We start from the raw sequence: 22,049 nt of genomic DNA on the forward strand, positions 1-22,049 counted from the left end.
CGCAGCGGGTCTGATTCGGCCTGTCTCCGTGACATGCGGCCCAGAGCACGAGGATCCAGGGAGGTGTAAGCCAACGTCCTCGCACGGCTCGTTTTTAACAGAGAGCGGGGGGGATATTTTCCACACCACAAACTGTATGGCAGATGCCTCTCTGACATATGCAGAGGTCCTTTACCCCTGAAATTACAGCTACAGCAAGCACCTTCACAGCCTGTCTGTGGACACCCGACAACCATTCCCACCAGCAGATGGACCCCTGACATGTGAAGGTTATATCGTGGGCATTAATGTCGACTCTTATTAGATGAGCACATGGTACATTCAGGGGCAGAGGGCGATGAAAGGGGCGGTGGATACAGAGACTCTGTCCCGAGTTTCCCTGGTGGGGAGGGGAGTGGTCTGTGTGCTGATCGGATGGAAAGTGCTCACCGTCTGCGTGGACCTTGACGCATTCCTCACACACACCTGGACGCGCGTTATGACTCAGGACAGGTACAGGTTTATGGAGAAGCGCTGGCGATGCCACACTTTCCAGCTGCCAGTAATGCATCAGGCTGCACGGCAGGCCCCTCTGCTGCAGGGGCTGCACAGGGGATTCCTGCGGCATGGCCGACCAGCGAGCTTCCAATTAGACACGGCGACATCTCTGCAGGCTGATGAATATTGCATGCGCAGCCACACCGAACGCTCTTGGGTAAACGTCGCGGACAAGGCTTCTCAGCACTTCTGTGGCTGCGGTGTCAACCTGAGACCCACGGCAGGCTGGACTGACTCCTATCGTCACCCTTGTCACCATCATCATTGTCATCACTACTGTCATCGACATCATCACCGCTATCACCGTAGTCATTGTCATCGTCGTCATCATCATCATCATTTTCATCATCATTATCATCACTAGTCATCGACGTCATCATCGCTATCACCGTAGTCACAGTCATCGCCGTCATCTTCGTCATTTTCATCATCATTTTCATCATCATCATCATCATCATCACAGTCATCATTATCATCACTACTGTCATCGACATCATCAGCGCTATCACCGTAGTCATTGTCATCGTCAGAGCGCCTATTACATAAGGTGCAAACTAACTGGTAGCAGCTACACAGTCCACAATGCCGCCCCTAGATCCCGGGGGGCAGGAAAGACGTGGTCCGAGGCCGCCCTTTACCCCGCGGCTGGATGAGCGGAAGGGACCGCAGGGAGGTCAGTGCTGGCGTCACGGGGGCGGACGCGCGGCTGAGCAGGGCAGCTTCATCTCCCCTGCGTGAGAGGTGAACCCTGCGTCACCCTGCCTCACACTGTAAACACTCCCCCAGCGCGGATCCCACGCCTACCCCACACTGACTCACTCACAGATGCGCTCAAGATCACCATGGACTCGCACTGAAATAGCATTTAAAAAAAAAACAGGCATGCCGACTAAGTGATGCACATCTGATAAGATGCGTTACAGAGACAGAGGGCTATTATTAAAGTTATGACTAAAGACATGAGTGCAGAGGGATACAACACACACACACACACACACACACACACACACACACACTTTTAAGTATAGTGCACATTAACTTCATGTCGCTGCTTTGGAAATGCCCACATGTAGGGTGGCTTACATAGTATACGCTTTTACATATCATCCATTTAGACAGCTAAATATTAAATGAGGCAATGCTGGTACCTTGCGCTACAGTACAGTGCAATCTCTGCTGACCCTGATTCTACATCCTAATCACAGCACTCCACTAAGGTGCGTCTTCTGTCATGTTTCAGTCACTCGAGCGCACCAGCAACTGACTAGCAAACAATCTTCAACCTATGTGTTTTTGCGGGTAATTAGAACACTCTGGAGCCCTGGTTCACCGGGATTACTTAAATCTCATCTTGCTGGTTTGTGTGAAGCTAACCTTCCATAACTATTTAGAGCCTGGGAGCTAAAGCGCATTATTAATAGACGGCCGCCGCGGGAGGACTGGTTGTGTGTTTCAGTGCAAACACAGCGGCCGCACCGCGCGGAGACCGGACCCACCTGGGCGAGGGCTAAGAAGCACCTCTTTCCTCCAGCCGCTAATGGCTTTTTCTCTCTGAGCGGCAGGCGGATATTTCCCTTCCCCTGCTGGGAAGGAGAAAAGCATTGGCCAAGGTACTCGGCATTACATAAGAAGCTGTCTGGCTGGAATAGCTCTGGTAATTGCTGTTACAAAAAAAAACAACAACAACAGCAGCATAAAATATATATCGGGCGATATTGGCTTACGCGTTTTCAAACTCGAAATTTTTGCCACGCTTTTGAGCGTGATGGGCACATCGGCGAGCTCGGCCCCCCCGATTGGAGAATGTGTGTGATGGCGGTGGTTTCCAAAGCGATTCCAGGCTCCCTCCGCCTACTGCTGCACGTGGCCTTCACGGGGAGGGGGGCCTCCTCCTCCCCCGGCCCGGGAAAATCGAGGGCCTCGAGTGGAGGGAAATCAATGAGCCTTTCCTACACAGGTGACCCCCTCGCCCCGCCCCCCTCCGAGAGCACAGTAGCCCCGTCCACTGAGAGGTGTTTTCTGCATCACATCAGCAGCCGGAGGAAAGGGGAGAGTCCAGCTAAAAACGGCAGCCTTGCTAGAATATTGAGACTGCGTAATGGAGTGCGCGCGGCACTCGGTTCTTGTGTGGGAGCCCTGCTTTTCCACGCTGCGAGCCCCGCGGACATTACATAACCTGCCCATGAAAACCATTTCAGTCTTCTTCTCTGACATGGATGCTGTTCTTTTTTCCATGGTGTGGTTTTGATTTAGTCAGTTTATGAGAAATAGCTCATTACTGACTGTTAAAATGATTGTTGGATACCACTTCTCCCCAGTATATTTAATCTCAAGTGGGGTGACGTGGTACAGAACGGGCATCTCCAACACAACAGACCGCCTGCCTCAGCATGACGGCCTACACTTCTGAGAAACTGTCTTTCCTGTAGTCATTCGATAACACAAGAAACCAGATTGCAGTCAAGTGTTGCTATACGCTGTGTATGTTTGTGGTGTAACTTGAATTTTGACGTTGCCTTCCAGTAAGTTTTACAAGATGGATTCGCTTGGATAAAATGCGTAAGATGCCAAAAACACAAGCCACAATGGAGAAGGAGTCTGTCTCTCTCCAGCCTAGTGGCTGACTCCAGATCCTTTGTATGTTTTTTCCACTAGTCTTCCCAAGTGCTTGGCATTGCTAACGTGGAGTGCATGATGCTTCCACAAACACCAAGGTTCAGGATCATACAACCATTTGCCACAAGACAAGTTACTAATATTTATAAGGATTGGCAGCTCCACATAATGTTTGATTCAATTTTAATGCTGGTTCAATTAGGAAAATGCTCTTGTGTGTGTCTGTTTACTGACCTGCTTCACCAAACACTCCAATGCCCTGATTGTACCATTCACATAAGAAACAAAAAACAACCAGACAAACAACGGTCCCATGAGAAGCAAACGGAATCCGCCATTAAATTAGTCTAGATAAATGAATAAATGCGTGAGGCGAAACATTTCGGGAGGAAACCTCTGAAAAAAAGGAGTTCCTGAGAGATGTGGAAGACATAAAAAATAAAACTCAGAAGATGGCCAAAAGCAACAGACCAGTGTGGAGTGGGGAGAAACGTGAGACTCCTCTGGCCTCTGTCGCAGTGAAGCGGATGAGGTGAACTGGGGGGATGCTCCTGTTGCTTGGATCGGGTTTTCCCCAGCCTCCCTTGGACTGCGGTCCTACCCCCAAGATAAATATCACCCTCTCGTTATTCCAGATGCAGAGTCTGGTACAGTAAGCCACGTGGAAGCCCGCTGCACTACAAATCAAGCTCCCCCTGCCATCGTGGCTAGTGGGCTAATGCACCTCAGTGAAATGGGAGTGCTGGCCTTTTCCACTGCATGGAAAACCCCTAAAAACTCATTCTGCTTTAACTGTTTGCACACCCTCCTCTCTCTTTACCCAATGCACTGTCAACATAAGGAGCTACACCACCCAAATTGTCAGCAAATTGTCTAACACTGCCACAAAAATATGACGCCTGGGTGTTGTCAAGAGAAACATTCTGCTTTACCCAACTTCCCAATGATAATTTACAGCAAACAAAATAAACACCACCCGAAACTTCAAGAGATCAAAAGGCTAGTTGGTCAGTGGTTTCACCGCATTGTGCATTTGGCATGACCACCCAGAAAGACATAAGGAGCCTTATGTAGCAATCAAAGGTTATGTAGCCATTTTTCTGTCAGTGTATTGAAAATATTTATTTTAACTAGCATAGGCCTATATTACATAGCAGCTCAGAAAAACATTTAGGCTATTTGCAATCCAAAAATAAGTCATTACTTTCTAATTTTAGACTACTGTCCTTTATTCACAAGTCAGAATAAGGCTATGTCTGGCTCAGCAGAATAAAAAACAGTTTTTGTTTCACAGCAGAGACCTCTTCAAAGAGAAATCAATAAAAAAAATGCTGTCATTTCATCGGTCACTTCCCAAAGTTTCTCCAGAAGCTGAAGATTTCAATCGCACACACACAAAAATAGAATCTTACTGTCAGGCTGCAGACCTCCAGAGAGGAAGTCTCGAGCACAACACAGTCAAACAGCAAAAAATATTAATAATGAAAATTCAAGACCGAGAGGGCCGAACCAAAGAGCAGGCTGGTCGGGGCTTTTGGAATAGGTCCACCTGAGGCTCTGCCCAGTCTCCTCGCAGAACAGGGAACAATCAGTCAACCTATCATCCCCCTAGAGCTGTGGACTCTAGCATTCTTCTGTTTCAGTGGGCCAATCATGGCCCATCTGAGCATTTCTCACCTTACAAAGAAGCTGTGTTAACACATACCATGCAACATGCCATATGGAAAAACATGGGTGTGCAAATGTATCAACTAATATAAGGTGCCTCTGACAGACAGAACGTCTCAAAATTCTGTCAGGTTTTTCCCTTCCTGTCACTCTTTTGCAGGGTGAGTAGGACACTCTCAACAATTCAGGACAAGGCGGACATACTCCTGTCCCGTCAAATTGGACATACATTTTGCATAGTTTCAGAACCTCCTGGAGCTTTTCCAGTAAAATGTCTATGCGGTCGTGTTTAGAGTGAGGGTATCCGTTGACATATCTTCTTTCTGCTATTGTCAGAGTTGACAGCATTGTGTTATTTTTCTGTGGATCACTGGTCTCTACTGAACATAATCTAGACATCCTCAGACTTACACACACGAACGAACACACACACACACGCGCACACACGCACACTATGGCGATTATGGTTAGAGATTGGTCGCAGCTGTGAGGTGAGCGACTGGGCGTGCTCGCCGCCAGTCCCAGCCTGGTGTCCCAGGTGTTGCGCGGCCGTGTAGGCTACCAGACCGGACACAAACGCAACCTTCCACAAAGCCAAAGCGCACAAGGCGCAGGTGGTGACCCGGTGTGCCCATCCGTACCTCGGACCGAACCGCAGACTCAACCCTGTCTGGAGGAAAGGCCATCAAATTATGAAATGCAAAACTTAAGACATACAGTAAGCTGTGCAAACAGCCTCCTGGCATTCTGGGCCTTGTGAAGAGAAGGCAGTGGGCTACCTTTCCTCCAGTTTCCTTCCTCTGCCACATTGATGGCAGACTGTTGCATGAGAGTTTAGGCTTGCCCCATGTCACCCAAACCCGCTGTTGCCCATGTTATAAGCATGGCCTGAAACTAACATAAGGCAAAAGGAGACCACAAAACAATCAATACACAAAATGAGAGGAAGAAAGCTCTGTAATACGATGACTAAAAACATGTAACTGCTGCATCACAGAATATTATGTAACCATATTTTTCTTCCAAAAGGAAGTGTGTCTTTCAATTCTGCCTCCCAGATCCAAGGGGACGTCACATGAGAGGTATGTAGGCTACTGAAACTTGCTTTTGCCACAGCCATTCATATCACAGACTTGACATGCAAAAATTCATGAATATTTTAACATGCTTTCAGAAAGAAAATCAACATTCGCATCACCGTAGAACAGCGTGACGTAATGTCTAACATTCCGGATGGGTGAGATATATATACATATATATATATATATATATATACATATATATGGGTGAATGTATATGGGTGAATAGGTACTTTCCCCAGTGAAACTCAATAGGCTTTCAGAAGCACTCAGTTCAGGTGAAAGAGAGAGACACAGTGGCTTTCTTCACAAACAATCCTTTCTCACAAGACTCCACTAAAAATACAAAGCATGTATGTGATGTTAAAGGCATGCGCAGTTAGACTAAGCTCGCTGTGGAAACTTAAATGGCTCAATACTAAATAAGACTACACACATTAAAAAACAAACACAAGCAGTGCAAACAATTGTACTCTTGTACTCTGTCTATTTTTAAATACAACTTGGAGAGCAGCTAGAGCAGAATGACAGCACGGTGCAAAATCCATATGCCCAGCCCCCTTCCTTTCGTAATTATTCAACTCGAGACTAATTAGCGCGGTCCAGAGCGATTAGCTCTCAAAGAAGGTCATTATCTTTTGATTGCGGCCGCAGTGGCCGGCTGAAGTTTCTGATAAGTTCCGACACGGCAGCTCAATAGAGGCGGTCACAGTGGGGTTAATCCTTTTCACTATTTAGAGGAGCACGGCGAAGCTAACCTGAGTCAATGGAAGCACGGAACTAGCAGTGTGGAGACAGAAAAAAAGGAAAACAACGCATGCAACGACCACTTCTAACGAGGAAATATCCCTTTAAGGTTAAAAGACAGGGCCACCAAATAAAGACACAAACGAAGACCGCTGGCTACGGCGCAGGCATATTCCCGTGCCCGGAATATGCAGAGACGCCGCCGTAAAAGCACCGGGGGGAGCGCTCCTTCCACCTCGCCTTCTCTCTCGCTCGCTCACCCTTACCTTGGTCGTGACAATACAAAGGCAGTCCATTCTGGAGTGAGCGGCTTAGCCTCGGCTGGCGCTCATCACCGCTGTGCCGGCGAGACGCGGAGAGGCGAGAGAGCAGCAGCGAGCCGTCGCAGGAGGGAGGCACGCGCGGACAGCTACTGGAAACGGGCCCCCTCTGAGTAACGGGAGTCCTCCTCCACAGCGCTACGGGCAATCATGTTTCTGACGCGATCCTGAAGCCCACCGCGCGCTGCCCGCCGCACACCAGCATCCGTTCCTCAGGGCTGGGAGCCGCCGGCTTGCGCGGTTTGGCTCCTTTCATCAGAAATCGCTCCTCTCCCGGAGCCGACGGGCGGCCAGAGCGAGGGGGAGCACCGAGCACAGCAGAGAGCGCAGCAGAGAGCGCAGCGCGCACCGCTGATGCCGAGAGCAAAGAATCAGGGTTCCCTCCGCTGCCTCGCTATCGACAGTCCATCTGCGTCCTCACAAATACCTTCTTCTTTCCGCCAACTTTCTCCGCTGTCTGTGTGCGTGCGCAAGCGCGCGTGTGCTTGTGTGTGCTTGTGTGTGTGTGTGTGTGTGTGTGCGCTCGTGTCTCTCTGTCAGAGCGCCGAACCCCTCCACCAAAGCGCTGCCTCAGCTCTGCAGAAGCAATCACTTCTGAGGTTCAATTCATCACGAGCGAGCCCCGCGGATTCAAACGCAGAGGCGGTCTGAGCGACACTGCCAGATCTTCTGGATCGAGATCGTAACGCGTGCGTTCAGCCGAAGTGGGTGACCAAAGTGCGCTGCCTGTTTTAAAAGTTCTTTTCCTGAACAGACTTCAAAAGTGCTCGTCTCTTGTCAAGCGGCAGAAAACACTGGAGAGCTCAGATTACCACACTGATGGGCCTCGCAAGCCGATACTGGCTTTCTGCTTTGGCAGAGCTGTACTCAAAATGTGTCATTTACTCAGCTTCATTAGGTTTATAGACAGTGCAGGGCGAAACTCAATCACCATCCTGACCTCTGGCAAAAAAAAAAAAAAAAAAAAATGCTGAGGCACTGAATGTAATAAACCTTTTATTCTCCAACATTTTGACATGAAAAAAAAAAACAATGAAGCAATTTTTATTGTGCTGCAAAATGTAATGTCAAAGAATAAAGGAAAAAAACCCTACTCTTATGCAAAAAAATGATCAAGCTCAATATTTTCTCTCACTGTAAAACTGAACAAAGAAAGGGCGTGTGTGGGTGTGTTAGTCCTATGACCTATGAAAATAATAATTTCAGGTTTTAGGTAAAACCAGAACACAATAGCATCCATTCTCATTTTTAACATTAGCATTGGGTGTGCATTTACAGTGTTTACCACAAATCATTAAGCTGTACAAACACACAGTGGGGCTTTCCCCATTCACAAAATCACTGGTACAGAGCCTCTGAATCTTCTCGTGTCAATCACGATGACAGTCGGAGATATGTCACGCTCCACCCACCTCTTCCGCACACTTCCCGTGAAATATCAGAGGAGGGGGGTGCCGAGCGAAGGCCCCGTGGCTGTGACAGAAACTGAGGGAGGGAATGCGCTTTACAGAGAGCCGGGATGGGGGGGGGGGGGGTCAATGCTGCCCATTCACTGTGGCACAACACTTCATCCAGCTGGAGCTCTCACAGGACCGAGGGGACCGGCTGTCAGACACTCACGTTACACTAAACCTTCTCAATGCCCCGGGAAAGGCGATCTCCAGACGAGGGACGACGTAAAGCACCGGCCATTCTTTCTCTCTCCCCCTCTTTCTCTCTGTCTCCGCGTCTCACTTTCCGAGCCAGAAGAAAGGGACCTTTTTCCAGATCATGCTACCTGCTACAAAGGGACAGATAAGGATCACGCTGGTCCTCTTTGTGGCTCGTTCAAATCCCAGCCTGTCCCCTCGCTACCCCTCTCTGCTCAAATCTGAGACTCTAAGCGCACCACCAGACCTATAGCTGGCCTCCTGAAGTAGCTGAGGATTAGCCCTCAGAATGTGAGGTCGCTTCCTTACTTTACTTTCCTTTACTGGGGTGCAGCAGTTTCCACCAAGCGAATGCCAAAAAGTTCACTCTGAGTGAGTGGTCAACCATAGCGTCAGGTATATTTGTGGTCTGTTCAGTTCAAACATATTTTCAAACTGAACTGTGGCCAACTTTGCCATGAGGTGTTAAAATACAAAACCCACGGCTGATAACATTCTGCCTGGAGCAGAATCTCCAAGAACCTCTAAAGACACCCCCTCTCTTGTCTGTGACAGAAACTCCTGCTGTGAGGTGAACAAAAAAATCTGCTTCATGCAACTAAAGACACATACACTTCTGTACTCCATTACTAGAAGTACAGAGTAAACTAGAGACCTATTCTGTGGAGTAAATTGGCGACCTATTACCTATATAATTCAGGCAAAGAGAGACCTGAATTATTGCTAATATTCATACAGTCAAGTCTCCTCATCTGAGATGAGACTATGTATTATTCCAATGTAGCAGCTTAGAAGGTCACACCCAGGTTACAAAGTCTGTCCTTAAGAACAGAATGCAGAACATACCCCCATCAACAAATACCTTGACACAGACATGTATCAGATTAGGCTACAAAAGACACAGTGAAAAGTATACAACGCTCAAAATCATTAACTCATTACTACAAAATGAATATGAAAATTCTTCATACTACTACAGTAAAAATATTTTTTTACTACTACTACAGAAACTTTAAACTTTTCCCCTTTAAAGATTGAACTGATTCTCTTTCTACACCTCATATAAAAGCCCTACTGGAAACTTTCCTTCAGAAACTGAGGCCCGTTTCTTTCCCGCTGTGGCAGCATGCCGAGCGCAACAGACTCGCCGCTGAGGATGTGACCGGAGCCACGGCTTCCAGTGAGACGCAGGGTCCCCGCCTGCCGAGCGGGTGGCTCCCCCGCCCCCCCCCCTCTCTAACAGCACCCGCGCCCGCTCTGCCCGCTCCGCCTTTACCTGCTGCCTGTAGAAGGCCTGCTCGCTCAGCTCAAGCTCCTCGCAGAACAGAATTCTTATTACCGCCATCATCTGTGGGCATTCCATGCACCTCCGTGCCGCGCCGCGCCGACTCTCTCACGCCGAGCCCGGAGGGCCGGCTAATCTCTCCAACAGATGGGAGGCCCAAGCGGCTTTCCATGATCACATTAGGGAGCGAGAATGCTTTAACGGCCTTTACCGTTCGCTCACCTAAAGAAATGTGGGAGTGACCGATTACTCTGGCCAGCGAGCGCAAACGCTGAGGCTGCGGTGTTAAAGAGCCGAGCGCCCCAGACACATTTTCCGGTCATCTTTGGGTTCCTGCTGGCGGCCAGTACAGAGGTGCCCTTCATTTGACCTTCGGCTAACATCGGAGATGGCCTTGGCGAGGAGGACAGGTGGAGCGGGGGCGGACCTCTGTTAAATTCACCCTCAAAACAGGATGTGGAAATGGCATTTCTTTCAGCGCTTTGGTTCGGCACTGTCAGATAATCGAGACAGCCTGTCTGCTGTGCAACGAAAAAAAAAGGATGACTGTTTTTGGAAAGAGCATATTGGGGTGGAAGTTTAGTACAAGTGTAGTAATCACTGCAACATGCAAATTATAAGAACAACAGACTAAAACTGAGTCTAATTTTATGTTATCCTTTGTAATTAACATATAACCAGGCAAAATGCTGAAATCAGTGTTTACCTGGATGTTGCACTAATTTCAGAAGAGGAACATGTTATTAGCCTCGGTCCTAGTGCAGACAGAATCAAGTATTTTAAGTACACTGTGATATTAAAGGGGTTAATTTAATACAGAAACCTATGACAAGTGGTTTGAAAAATGCTGGAGGTGGGTGGGGATATTTAGCTGGGATGTTTAGACCCCGACCCTCCCAAGTCTAAAGGGGGTAAGATGATATAATCACCTTATTTTGGTTGCAGGCCTTTAGACAACATCTCTTCTTCTCTGCTTAATCTTATTTACTATACTGAGCTCTTCATTCAGTGCAGACTGCGTAACGCTTTTCCTCCTGTGTCTATTCTTACCTGGGGGAAAAGAGGGAGGCCGAGGCTAAATCGGAGGCGGCCACAGGCTGAAGCCTCACGGTGACTGCAGACACTCGGAGCCATGTGTCCCCGTGAAAACATCCCGAAATATCGTATCCAGTGGACATGGGGGAGTGTTCTCCTCGCCCGACCCGCCATCAAATCCCCTCACAGCCCTGGAGGTGAAACGGCGGCAGGCTGGCCCGCAGGCCTGCAATCGAAGCTGCTCAGATGTAGTGTAGGCCCCTGCCCACGTTCGCCTCCTGCTACTCCCCCCTCCCGGCTGACGCCTTTCAAATCCTCCAGGCTGCCCTGTGTGTCCATCTTGTCCACCGTACCCCGGCGCCACTGAGGTGCTGCCGCCTCCTTCGACCGTGGCCCTGGCAACGAGCAGAGGCCACCTGCTGCTTCTCCAGCACCATGTCATCTGCGCACAGGAAGTCCATGGCCGGTGGCAATGCTCAGCCCCCGTTCCCGCCCACCAGCCCTGCACCCAGGACTTCCTTTAGTCATCCATAGCAGACTTTCACACGTACTTATCGGGTTTCGGTCGCAGCCCCCGCCCCTCAGCAAGTCATTGGACCTTGCCCTTCAGATGGTTTGGTTTCCTCTGGAGGATGTGACGAATCATTCCACACCAGACGACAAAAGCGGACATGCTTAGGAATGGTGAATGGATGGCGCTAACTTCAGTAGTCTGTCAATAATCTATAGTCATATTAATTACTGGCATATTGATACGCAATGCCCCACTTCATACCAGTTCCACTTCAGCTCAGTTCCAAGTCTCAACCAGGATTTATAAAAAAATGACTTGCTTTATAATGATCTGTTTAGGATGATCTATATTTATGCCATTTATAAAATGCTACCATTGGTTAGATTTTGAAATAAAATGACACAGTGGTTAGAAAATGAGAACAAGAGCCAATGAAAACGGCAAAAAAAAGTCAGAAAATACAGCACAGATCTGAGGTCTTTATTAAGCTTGTGTTTTCTTTTGTGCTTTAGGTTTCATTCAGTGAACCCATGGGGGGGGGTGGGCTGTTCAGCCTGTGAGGCGATGCTGTCACTGTCCATGTCACCATGTCACTTAAGACAGCAGCAAGCGATAGTTGTAAAGGAACTGATATTGTAACCCGAAGGGTAAAACGCCAAAGAGCATAAAACGGACGTAAAATGAAAGCCACCGTGTGTAAGCCACCGTGCATCAGAGTGTCCACTGCGTAAATAAAGGCAAGTTGGGGGAGTGCACTGAATACCGCTTTGTTTCCTCCTTTTTCAAAATAAAAAGAGTTTATTAGCAGAATGTTGACAGCTCCTTCCCCTTTGCCACGTTGCACGTGGTTCAGGACGACGTTAACCCCCAAAACCGAACCCTTCCACTAGGATGGAACCTGAGCACAGGAGGGAAATTCCTGCTCTGCGTTTGAAGCGTACCGGGTCTGACTCTACCATGCTGCGGCGGGTGGCAGAGGAGGAGGGAGAGGGCTGAAGCGAGCTGGCTGTGTGGGGGCGAGACGTGACGATTACCGCCGGTGCTGCCTGCCTCGTGGCCCGGGAGAAGAAAGGGGAGACATCTTTTAAGGTTCCCTGTTACATAAAGAGAGCGGCGCCTCTGCCATCATTCCCCCGCTTAATAACACAGCCGGCTGATTCTCCCACAGCCCCAGTCCTGCAGCACCGTCCTCGCCGCGCTGCTCTGTGTCAATACCACAGCCTATTCACAATGCACACAATGGCGCTACCTTACCCAATTAATTACACTAAGCCCACACCAATTATTCTCCCTGCCACGGATTGCAGCCTCTCCTGTTTCTAGCAATTCAGCTCTGGAGTCCTCTCACAGACTGCACTTTGCATAGCTATAAAGGGGAAATCACATTAAAAAAAATTACGCGCACACACATCAGAGTGTGTATGTTTGAAGATGTGTTACACATACACACACACACACACACACACACACACAATGCCAGTTGCCCTCATCAGCTCAGCAAATCTATCTCCTGACTGTTACCACTATGAGTATCAAACAGAATGATGGGGCACAACTATACTGAACCATGGATGTCCCTACAATTTTTAATGACAGAGCATATTCTGTTTCAGCTGGGGCAACATGTAGGGTGAGACCTTCAGTTACATGCAGATGTAAAAAAGAAAAAACACACTGCACTGTACACATTGTCATTCAGCCTGCCAAGTTCAGCTGTCCCCATTTAAACCACTGTGGCAAACAACAATTTGTTTGATAGTAAATATCAGCCCTCTCATCGAGCTACTGAAAAGTGGGCTAGCTCTTCGCTTCTTCCCATTTATTTGTAACATACAAAAGACTACAAACTCTGAACAAAGTCCTCTCTAACAGCCTCATCAACCCCTTGCTGATTTGAGCATAATAATTAGATATATGAATAATGATCAAGCCTCGAGCCTAAACTCTCTCTGGAATATCTGCTGTTTTGAAACAGGTGTGGTTGATCAGTCTAATACATGCTACTCTTTCTCAGAGAGCTGCTCCAGAGGCTCCCACACCAACACAGACAGTTTCCCTCTGTGGACCTGAGCTCTGTTCCAGAGCCCCGCGGCTACAAGTGGCATCTTCATGGTACAAACAATCCTTTCACAACTCATGCCATCATTCTGCGTATTGACTATGAGCAAAGCCTGCGGGGACCCAGTCCACGTGATAGCTGGCGTTCAGATTCTCTCAGCTTTTACGCTCGATTCTTTGGAGTTTGGAGGCCAAAATGGGCTCTGATCCAGTTTTACATGAGAAACATCTACTCCTGTCAATGAACATTCAGCGTGACCTGCTTGACACACAAAGAGGGAACTTCCCATAATCCTCTCGGCCTTCATGCCCAGCTCTGTGGTGAGCTGGAGTCAGGCTGGTGGTGTTGCGGGGGTGGAGTGAAAGCCGAGCTGCCACTCACCTGCGTGGTGCTGCTCTCTCCCTGCTCCTGTCCGTTCTGCTCCGAGCTGCTCAGGTCTCTAGACTGGAGGGAGAGATAAGACCATTCAGGAATCGTCACAATACAGTGGGCTAACGTTTTTTTTTTTAACACTGTTATTTTTATTGAGTTTACAGATTATGGTACAATAAATAAGCTTCACAGAACAACAATACTCCAACATGGGGTACATGTTCGGCCTTATATCTATGACAGACGCAAAATATATACAGACAATACATACAATATATTTTTACTCATATAACATAGGGTGGCCTTCAGATGGTGTCTTCATTTTTATGTTTATAGTTTGTCCATTTTTGTCATTTCTTCTGGAACAATGCCCCTTTTAGTCTGAGAGTGTTAAGTTAATTCTTCCATTTTATAGATTTGGTCAATCAGCTCAATCCATTGTTTTTGTGTGGGAGGTTCTGTTTTATACCAATGGCTAGTTATAGCTTTTTTACAATCCAATAGCAGTATTTTAACAAGGTATTTATCCTGTGTGTTAATCACTTTATCTGTTAAATTTCCTAGATAGAGTACTGAGCATTCTCTGGGAATATTATAGCCTAATATTTCTCTCAGGGTTATGCTGACCATTCCCCAAAAGCATTCTATTTTTTGGCAGCTCCAGAAAACATGGCAGTGACCAACATTGACTTCCTCACATAACCTCCAACATCTTTGCTGTGTTGATAATGGTTTACCCTTTATCTTTGGTGTGATAAAGAAACAAATGATATTCTTCCACCCAAATTCTCTCCAACCTCGTTAGGATGCAGAAGTACATTGTGTTTCCCATATAGAAGACCACTCATCTTCTAAGTTTTTTAAGTTCATCTTCCCATTTGTTTTAGTATGTACTGTTGTGTGTTCTCTGCATTCCCTGAGGGCTTGATAGAGAGCTGAGATAATTCTTTAGTCCTTTCCTTCGTATGCCTTTACTATAATCTCAAGAACCTCATTAGCCTGTATCGGTCAGATCAGTTTTGATTTCTTTGTCATAAAAGTCTCTCAGTTGGAGGTATCGGGAAAAGTCCTGATTTTCAAGGGCATACTTTACTTTCAATTCTTCAAATGTAATGAATTCTCCTTTCTGTATTAATGTACACAGTGCTGTGACACCCTTATTTACCCATTGCCTGAATCTTGCATCAAATTTATTTGGTTTAAAGTTAGTATCAAATGCACACCAGGTTAAAATTCTTGATTGTTTTTAGTTTATATTTTTTGAATAGGTCAATCCATATATCTAAGGTGAATGCAGTAATTGGGTTCAGACAGTCCCTTGAAGTAATGATTTGGTGCTTATCCCCTAAGAGGCTCTGAATGTGAGAGTCGTACACACCCATTTCTATATCTTTCCATTTGGCAGAATACATACTGTTACACCAGTTTACACAAGGTCTAAGTTGTGCAGCATAGTAATACTTTGTCAGACAAGGTAGTGACATTCCTCCCTCCTCTTTAGGTATTTGGAGGGTTGAATACTTTATTCTGGGTTTCTTGCCATCCCAGAGAAATCTGGATATTTGTTTATGCCAGGTTATAAACTGATGCTGTGGAACCTTCACTGCTAAGGACTGAAAGAGGTACAACAGCCAGGGCAAAATATTCATCTTAACTGCCTCAGTTTTTGAGCTAAGATCCATAGTAAAGGTGGACCATCTTTCAATGTCTTTTTGGATACTTCCATTTACAACAGTGGAGTTAGTCTTATATTGGTTAGAATACTTTTTAGTAACCAAATATTTTAATAATTTAGCATCCCATTTTATTGTGAGAGTCTCTCTAATATCCCGATTAGGGGAATAATTAAAGGAGAGGGTTTGTGTCTTTGAGACATTCACTGAGTACCCAGAATAGTGCCCAAATGTTTTGAGTATACTCATCAATGTTGGGAGGGTGGTTCCAGGTTGATTTAGGCAGATAATAATGTGTCAGTGAAAAGGCTGATTATATGTTCTTTATCACCAATCTGAACAGTGGGCTAACTTAAAGGGCACTGAAGGCAGTTTCTGCAAAACAGTGCTGTGGTTAAGTTACTTTACAAAGATCAGTAAACGTGCATGTGTGTATGGAACTGAAACTAAATGTAATTTTTTAAAGGTTTCGAGAAAGAAAATGCCACTCATAGGAGATGTACAGTTACACATTGCTGCTTACAAGGCAGATTTAAAAATGCTTGGTAAGCCTGACCAAACACTTTCCCTGGGCTTGATTTTGCTATAGAAATACACTAGGCGCCTTTCAATAAATCCAGGCAATCCTCAAACTATATGACTTTTTCTTCAGTTTGGAGCTGTTTTTCCACAAGCACTCAGTTTGCACAAACTGGCAATGAGACTTGCCTTGAGGACATGAGACAAAATGTCTTTTCTGTACGGACAGTATCCTAAAAGACCAGAGAAAACTGTTAAACCTGCAAATACACTCCCATGTGGCTCAGTCAATGCCACAGGCTGAGTTCTACAGCTCAGCCAATCACCAGTGCTCAACTGGTCTATGTAATCAACCCACCATGACCAGGAGTCCAAAGCAGTAGGACAAAACAGGCTTCGTCCAACTGGGACAGTATAGGCTTATGTTAGCCAGGGCTCCCCTACTCATAAATACATGGGGAGCAGAGACTCATCACACACACCCGTCAATTTCCAGGTTATCCTCAGTGAGAGATGTACCAATGTTCCAATCAGTATTGGTTCTGGTGCAGTGCACTGTGGGATGTGTAGTATGAAAAACAGCCCTTGGCTACTGGTGAGTACGCCAGAGGGCTGCAGATGCTTTGTTTCAGTGCTCCCTGTGAGTGCAGGATATGCGCAGTAAGAAGAGCTGGATGCTCATCTGGTGATTCCGAAAGCAGGAAATAAAAGGGAAACAACCCAGCAAGATACCAATCCAGATCTGCGTTTGTTTTAAAGAGAACCAAACAGAATGTGTAAAAAAAAAAGTCTATAAATGTTTCATGAATGTAACGTAGAGAATTCTGCTACATCAGGTAATTACTGTACCTTCTCTGAACTGAAACAGCTGCGGTGCTGCATAATTCATTTCATGTTTGAAAACTCTTTAACGTCCACACATCAAAACAGTACGCAGAATCAGTTTTAGTAATACTCTCATTATGGCGAAACATAACAGCTTAGATACGGAATTTAAATGGGTCCCAAAATCTGTGTTAAACAAAATCTAATCTGAGGAAGATGTCGCTGTGCCGCAAACACAAACCAAACAACACCTTTGAGGAATATAAGAGAGACAAACAAAATCATAAAATACTTAACCAAGTAAAATGGCAAACCTGCACAGAGAGAACGAGGAACTAAGACCATGTTTACTAAAGTCTGTGCCAGTAAACATCTCCACTGACAGTATTTGGTACATAATGAGGCAATTAAAAAAAAACTGCTGAAGATAAAAGTTTGGCTGGGAGTAGCTGGGCTTTGTTTTCACCCTTTATCCACTGTCTTTAACAGAGGGCAGCACTGAGGGACATGGGACACCTCTGAACAGCTCTGCACCCAAGCTGCCAAAGAGCCCGGTGTTGAACGGGAGGACGGTGCCCCCGTTTTAGGCGTTTCTTCCCTCGGGATTTGACTAATCCGTGTTGATCCCACGGTACTCCACTAATTCAGTGATGCTGCTCGCCACCGGCGCTATTCTCGCTGCTGTGAGTAAACACTGACAACCAGGGGAGGGTGTGCACGTGCTGCTGTTCTTTAACCCCCTCGGCGGAATGAGAAAGGGCCCGGGAACGTTTGATTCTCTGATAATGGGATTACGCCCACACAAGGGAAGTATGTGCAATGTGTGCTTCAGATTACCCAAAACTGACATCATTTCAACAGCCTCTGAGCAACTGAGATGAAACACACAAAGGAGAACACCTAGTAGCCACTAACCAGCAGAACCTTCAATATCACAAAATAAAGCACAGAGCACTAGTGCACTATCTCCACACAAATGGATCCAATCACTTTTCTTTTGGCACTGACTTTTCTTTTGCAAATGAAAAATCACAAGTGGAATGCTATGTTGATTACCACTATCCGCTATACTCCTACCTACCAACTACTGTATTAACGATGACTGTGTTCAAATAGTGCGGTTTGTGGATCTGAAGGTGCTTTAAATTTGGCAGGAGTGAAACATATCAGTTAGCACCATTGTCTAGCACCAACCTGAGCTCAATGATGTGTCCCAAAAGTCACCACCTCCAACAGCACCCTGTCGCCACCACAGCCCTGGGCAACTGCTTTTCTACTTGGACCAGAGGGAAAAGTGCTGTCTAGCACAGCAACCTGGTCAAGTCTCCGAAACCTGTTTCTTCTTAGCTTTAGCCAAAGGCAGACATGGTATGACTACTGGCTAATTTGTCAATTCTAATGCTTGCGTCCAATATTTAAGAAAGAAGAGTATCTTTATTTAGATTTATACATCCATATACGCAAGCGCACAAACACACCCCAAATGTTTTGACACCATAAAATTGTTAAATTCTAATAAATAATTCAACAAGAAATTCATTTTCAGTCAAAATAAATGAAAAAGTGCACAATTTTAAGAATACCAAAACTGTGCAGATGTGCAGCGTGTTTTTAAATGCAGAACCATACTGACTGAGAAGAATATCCCTCCCCATCACACACTCTGGCTGGTGATAGGGATGTTTCTGAAAGAACTAGTTTCCCCCTAGTGGAGGGATAAGAAACCAAAGTCTCACTTTAGAGAGAGCACTTCCTGCCCTCTTTCTTGCTGTTCCCTATAGGACACGCTTTCACAGATGTCTTCAAATTAATTGATCAATTCAGCCCTGGAGCGCAGAAGCTCGACTGGCTGCAGCTTGATGACAGGATGGTTTCATTCAGCTCCTAATTGCTGCTCTGAGAACCTGTGTCCTATGAGCTGTTCACCGCTTAAACAACAAGTTCCGATTAAACTTTGTCGATAGGATCTACCAAATTGTTCCCAGCCGTCTACTTATTTCCCCCCACCCCAGGCACATGGGCAGAGACTGCGTCATTCTGACATCAAGGGCAAGCCGCCTTTGCGTCAGCCAATGGAAAGTGTTGCGTCTTGAACTTGGTTTCTCTCTCTTGCGGCTCCTTAATGACTCTGCAGCCAAATGGAGCATGGCCCGTTAATCAATAAACTGTAGGCCCCCCCGCGGGTGGCAGTGTCTCCACAGCACTCTCCGCACGGCTCCCCTAGCCTCTGCCCGACCCAGTCTTACCCTCTGGGCCGGTGCAGCTCACGGATTTGCAGCGACTTTCGCGAAAGGCTCTCGCCGAGTGTTAAAGACCACCGATCAGTGGGATCTCTGGTTCCACAGGGGAAAAACGGCCAATTAAGCAGCACACTACAGCAGAGTGCAGCCAGTACCTCGGCTGCCCCTTCCATCACTTCAGACAATTATAAGCATTACCACCGCTTCTCAACACTGCTTTCATATGTACGGCATAGCAATCTCCAGCTCGCAGGAAAGACTGGGGGCCCCCGGATGAATGTTTTCCACGGGCATTGTTTATATTCCCCGGCAGTCTGGTCCCCCAATTTGGCTCCTTTCAACCGAATGTTGCACGCCTGTTCTTCTCACGTACATCACGGCTGCCGCCTCGGGCAGCTTCTCTCAAACACGAGAAGGCTCTCTGCCTATGTTAGGTGGTCAGAGAATGCTATACGTTCAATATCATTTCACTGCGTTGCACTTCATCTACACATAATGCTAATAAGATTTAGATATTACTCGTAACGTAACCCATTACGAGAGTCTTGCGGTTCAAAACAGATTCAATACCCAAAACTGTTTTAGGTTTACAGCGCAACTGAATTCCCAAGATGGGGAGACTCTCATAACGGAGCAGCAGTGGGGATGGGTGTTTAGGAGTCTCTGAGAATTGCAGGTTTGATACCAAAGTGAAGCGCTGTTGTTGTACCCTCCAGCAATGCGCTGACTCTTCTCTGGAGCAACTGAGGTTAAGTCTGACATTAGATATTAAACAGCACTTCTCTGAGTTGATACCAAGTGCTCAGGACAATATAAAGATGCTTACACCTGCACTGAGAGCAAGTAAAAGTCATTTTGTTTAGTTCTCTGCCCGACACCTGACATTAGTGCACCGAAGCTCAATGTTATTCAGTATTCAATAAATGTTACACTTTACAAGGCCTCTTTCTCTCCCTTTCTTTCCTTTCTTCCCCTCTCTCTCCCTATTCCTCCTGATATTTTGCCTCTTTTGAATGACTAATATTTTTGCCGTGTCTTGCTATTGCTGATCACAGGATGGGACCAAACAATATTTGCAGTGCTGGTGTTGTCTGCAACTGATCAAGACCAAGAACAAATCATAGCTATATAACAACCCAGGGTTTGTAATTTCACCAGAATAAAGAACCCGCTGACCCACTGCCATGGTTTAAAGCCATAACAATGCCACACGTCCCCTCTGGCAGGCCCTCACCTCCTCTCCAGGGCAGGGGTGCTGCAGGACCACGGTCGGCGAGCCCGTCCGCTCCCACTTGTCTGCCATGTGGTTGACCTCCTCCAGCTTCTGCTCACAGCTTTTCTGGGTGTTCAGCAGTGTCACTTCATAGAATTCCTGGATATCTGTGGAAAACACGCAGAGAATGAATAACCAGGCTAAATCTGCTTGAAGGAAAAAAAGACTGAATCTGATGTCCCTCTCAGCAAAAATGGAAATGCGAGCAAGAAATTAAAACCCAGGATTAGTCTTCGGTTGGCCATGTACCAAGCATGTACTCTGCAGAGCTGAAAGTCTCAATGGGCTTTTCACCACATGGGCCATTAGTGAAATTGAGTTGTTGGCATCTCAATCCAAATATTAACACCAGGAAAGATATTTCCCTAAAGCAATGCAAAAATCTGTTCATACTGTTACACAAAACAGTTTCTGCAGGGTCCTAAATTATGTTGGTGACTGCAGAAAATATGGGACACAGCGAGATGGATGGGTCTATACAGTCAATACGTACACGCGGTATCCAATTAGTAGTGTCACATGCAGAAGGAATTTCAGAGGCAGACATGACTGACAGCACTGCACACATCTCTTCCCAACTGAACCACTGTACCTCTCTATTCACAAACTTGTATATCAAACAGTGCAGGGCGCAATCTAGCTTTCCTACATCAGACTGAAGGAAAGACCTCCAACACAGTGCTACAACATTTGCTACAGAACACACCAGTAAGCTTTTCGTCCAACAGTGTTATTGCTGAATTTCGAAATGAAAGGAGTGTTTTGACACTAAGGCGTTTTATTCATTCTAAGTGAAACTTCTTCAGTAAATGAGCACATCCACAGCACTACAAAGACAACTTTTACTTGAGTCGAGTGGCAGCTAACACCAGTGTTTGGAGTACAGTGAAACATCAGCTTCTTGAAATAGAACAGCTTTACCTCTGCTCAGCTAAAACAAATGTAGCCTGGCATGAAGAATCTTCTTTAGCTTAATACCACCATATCTCAGAACGCTCACTGGCAGTTAACCATCTGTTCAGCAGTATCTGTTACAAAAGTTAAAGGTTAAAAAAAAAAACTTTAAAAATTAACCTTATATGCATTTTTCCACACACAACTCCTAATTCTTACACATGCGCATTTTGGTTTGTAAGGAATGGTGACTTTTAACATTAAACGGAAACATATACAAACTTTAGACAGCACTTTTGATCTTATAAACAGATCAACTGTGCCCCACAGAGCTGTCACACTCTGCTGCGTTTCTAGCTTTTTTTATCCCTTACTGAAGAACGAGAGTCCTAGACAGCTGGATGAGTTAGGTCCCCTGGTCTTCCCCCCGGTTTCTCCGAAATCTTACGGCAAATCATATATCCTCCTTCTCTTTCCTCTTTACCTCCCTTAGGCTTCAGAGAGCCGAAGCCCTGACAGCAGCGGACCCGTTCTGCGGCTCCACACAGGATATCGCAGCCCAGCCAGAGGAAACTGCAGCACCTCGCTGCTGACGTGAATCGAAAGCCTTTTTTTCTGCTGCTGCTTTATTGCTGCCTGTGATTGTCGCTGCTGCAGTGCAACCGCCGCAGAGGTGCAACGGGGGGCGTGCAGGGGCGCAGAGTTCGAGGATGAGAGACACGGGCAACAGCCAGCAACTCGGAA

General features: G+C 46.4%; 1 protein-coding gene across 2 annotated transcripts in view; it reads right to left on the reverse strand.

The window, feature by feature from the left end:
• The window catches only part of dlg2 (discs, large homolog 2 (Drosophila)), a 220,566-nt gene that overhangs the window by 171,445 nt on the left and 27,072 nt on the right, over positions 1-22,049 (reverse strand). Inside the window, exons 3-4 of one of the 2 annotated variants that reach the window (XM_036522959.1) lie at positions 20,373-20,518; positions 13,891-13,953 (exon numbers count right to left, since the gene is read on the reverse strand). In XM_036522959.1, coding sequence (XP_036378852.1) covers positions 13,891-13,953; positions 20,373-20,518 — 209 coding nt within the window. Of the gene's footprint in view, positions 1-6,913; positions 7,065-13,890; positions 13,954-20,372; positions 20,519-22,049 lie in introns of those variants that run through there. The other variant, XM_036522962.1, reaches the window with a different exon arrangement.

The sequence above is a fragment of the Megalops cyprinoides genome, chromosome 3, assembly GCF_013368585.1.
Source record: "Megalops cyprinoides isolate fMegCyp1 chromosome 3, fMegCyp1.pri, whole genome shotgun sequence".
In the NCBI taxonomy this organism is placed as follows: domain Eukaryota; kingdom Metazoa; phylum Chordata; class Actinopteri; order Elopiformes; family Megalopidae; genus Megalops; species Megalops cyprinoides.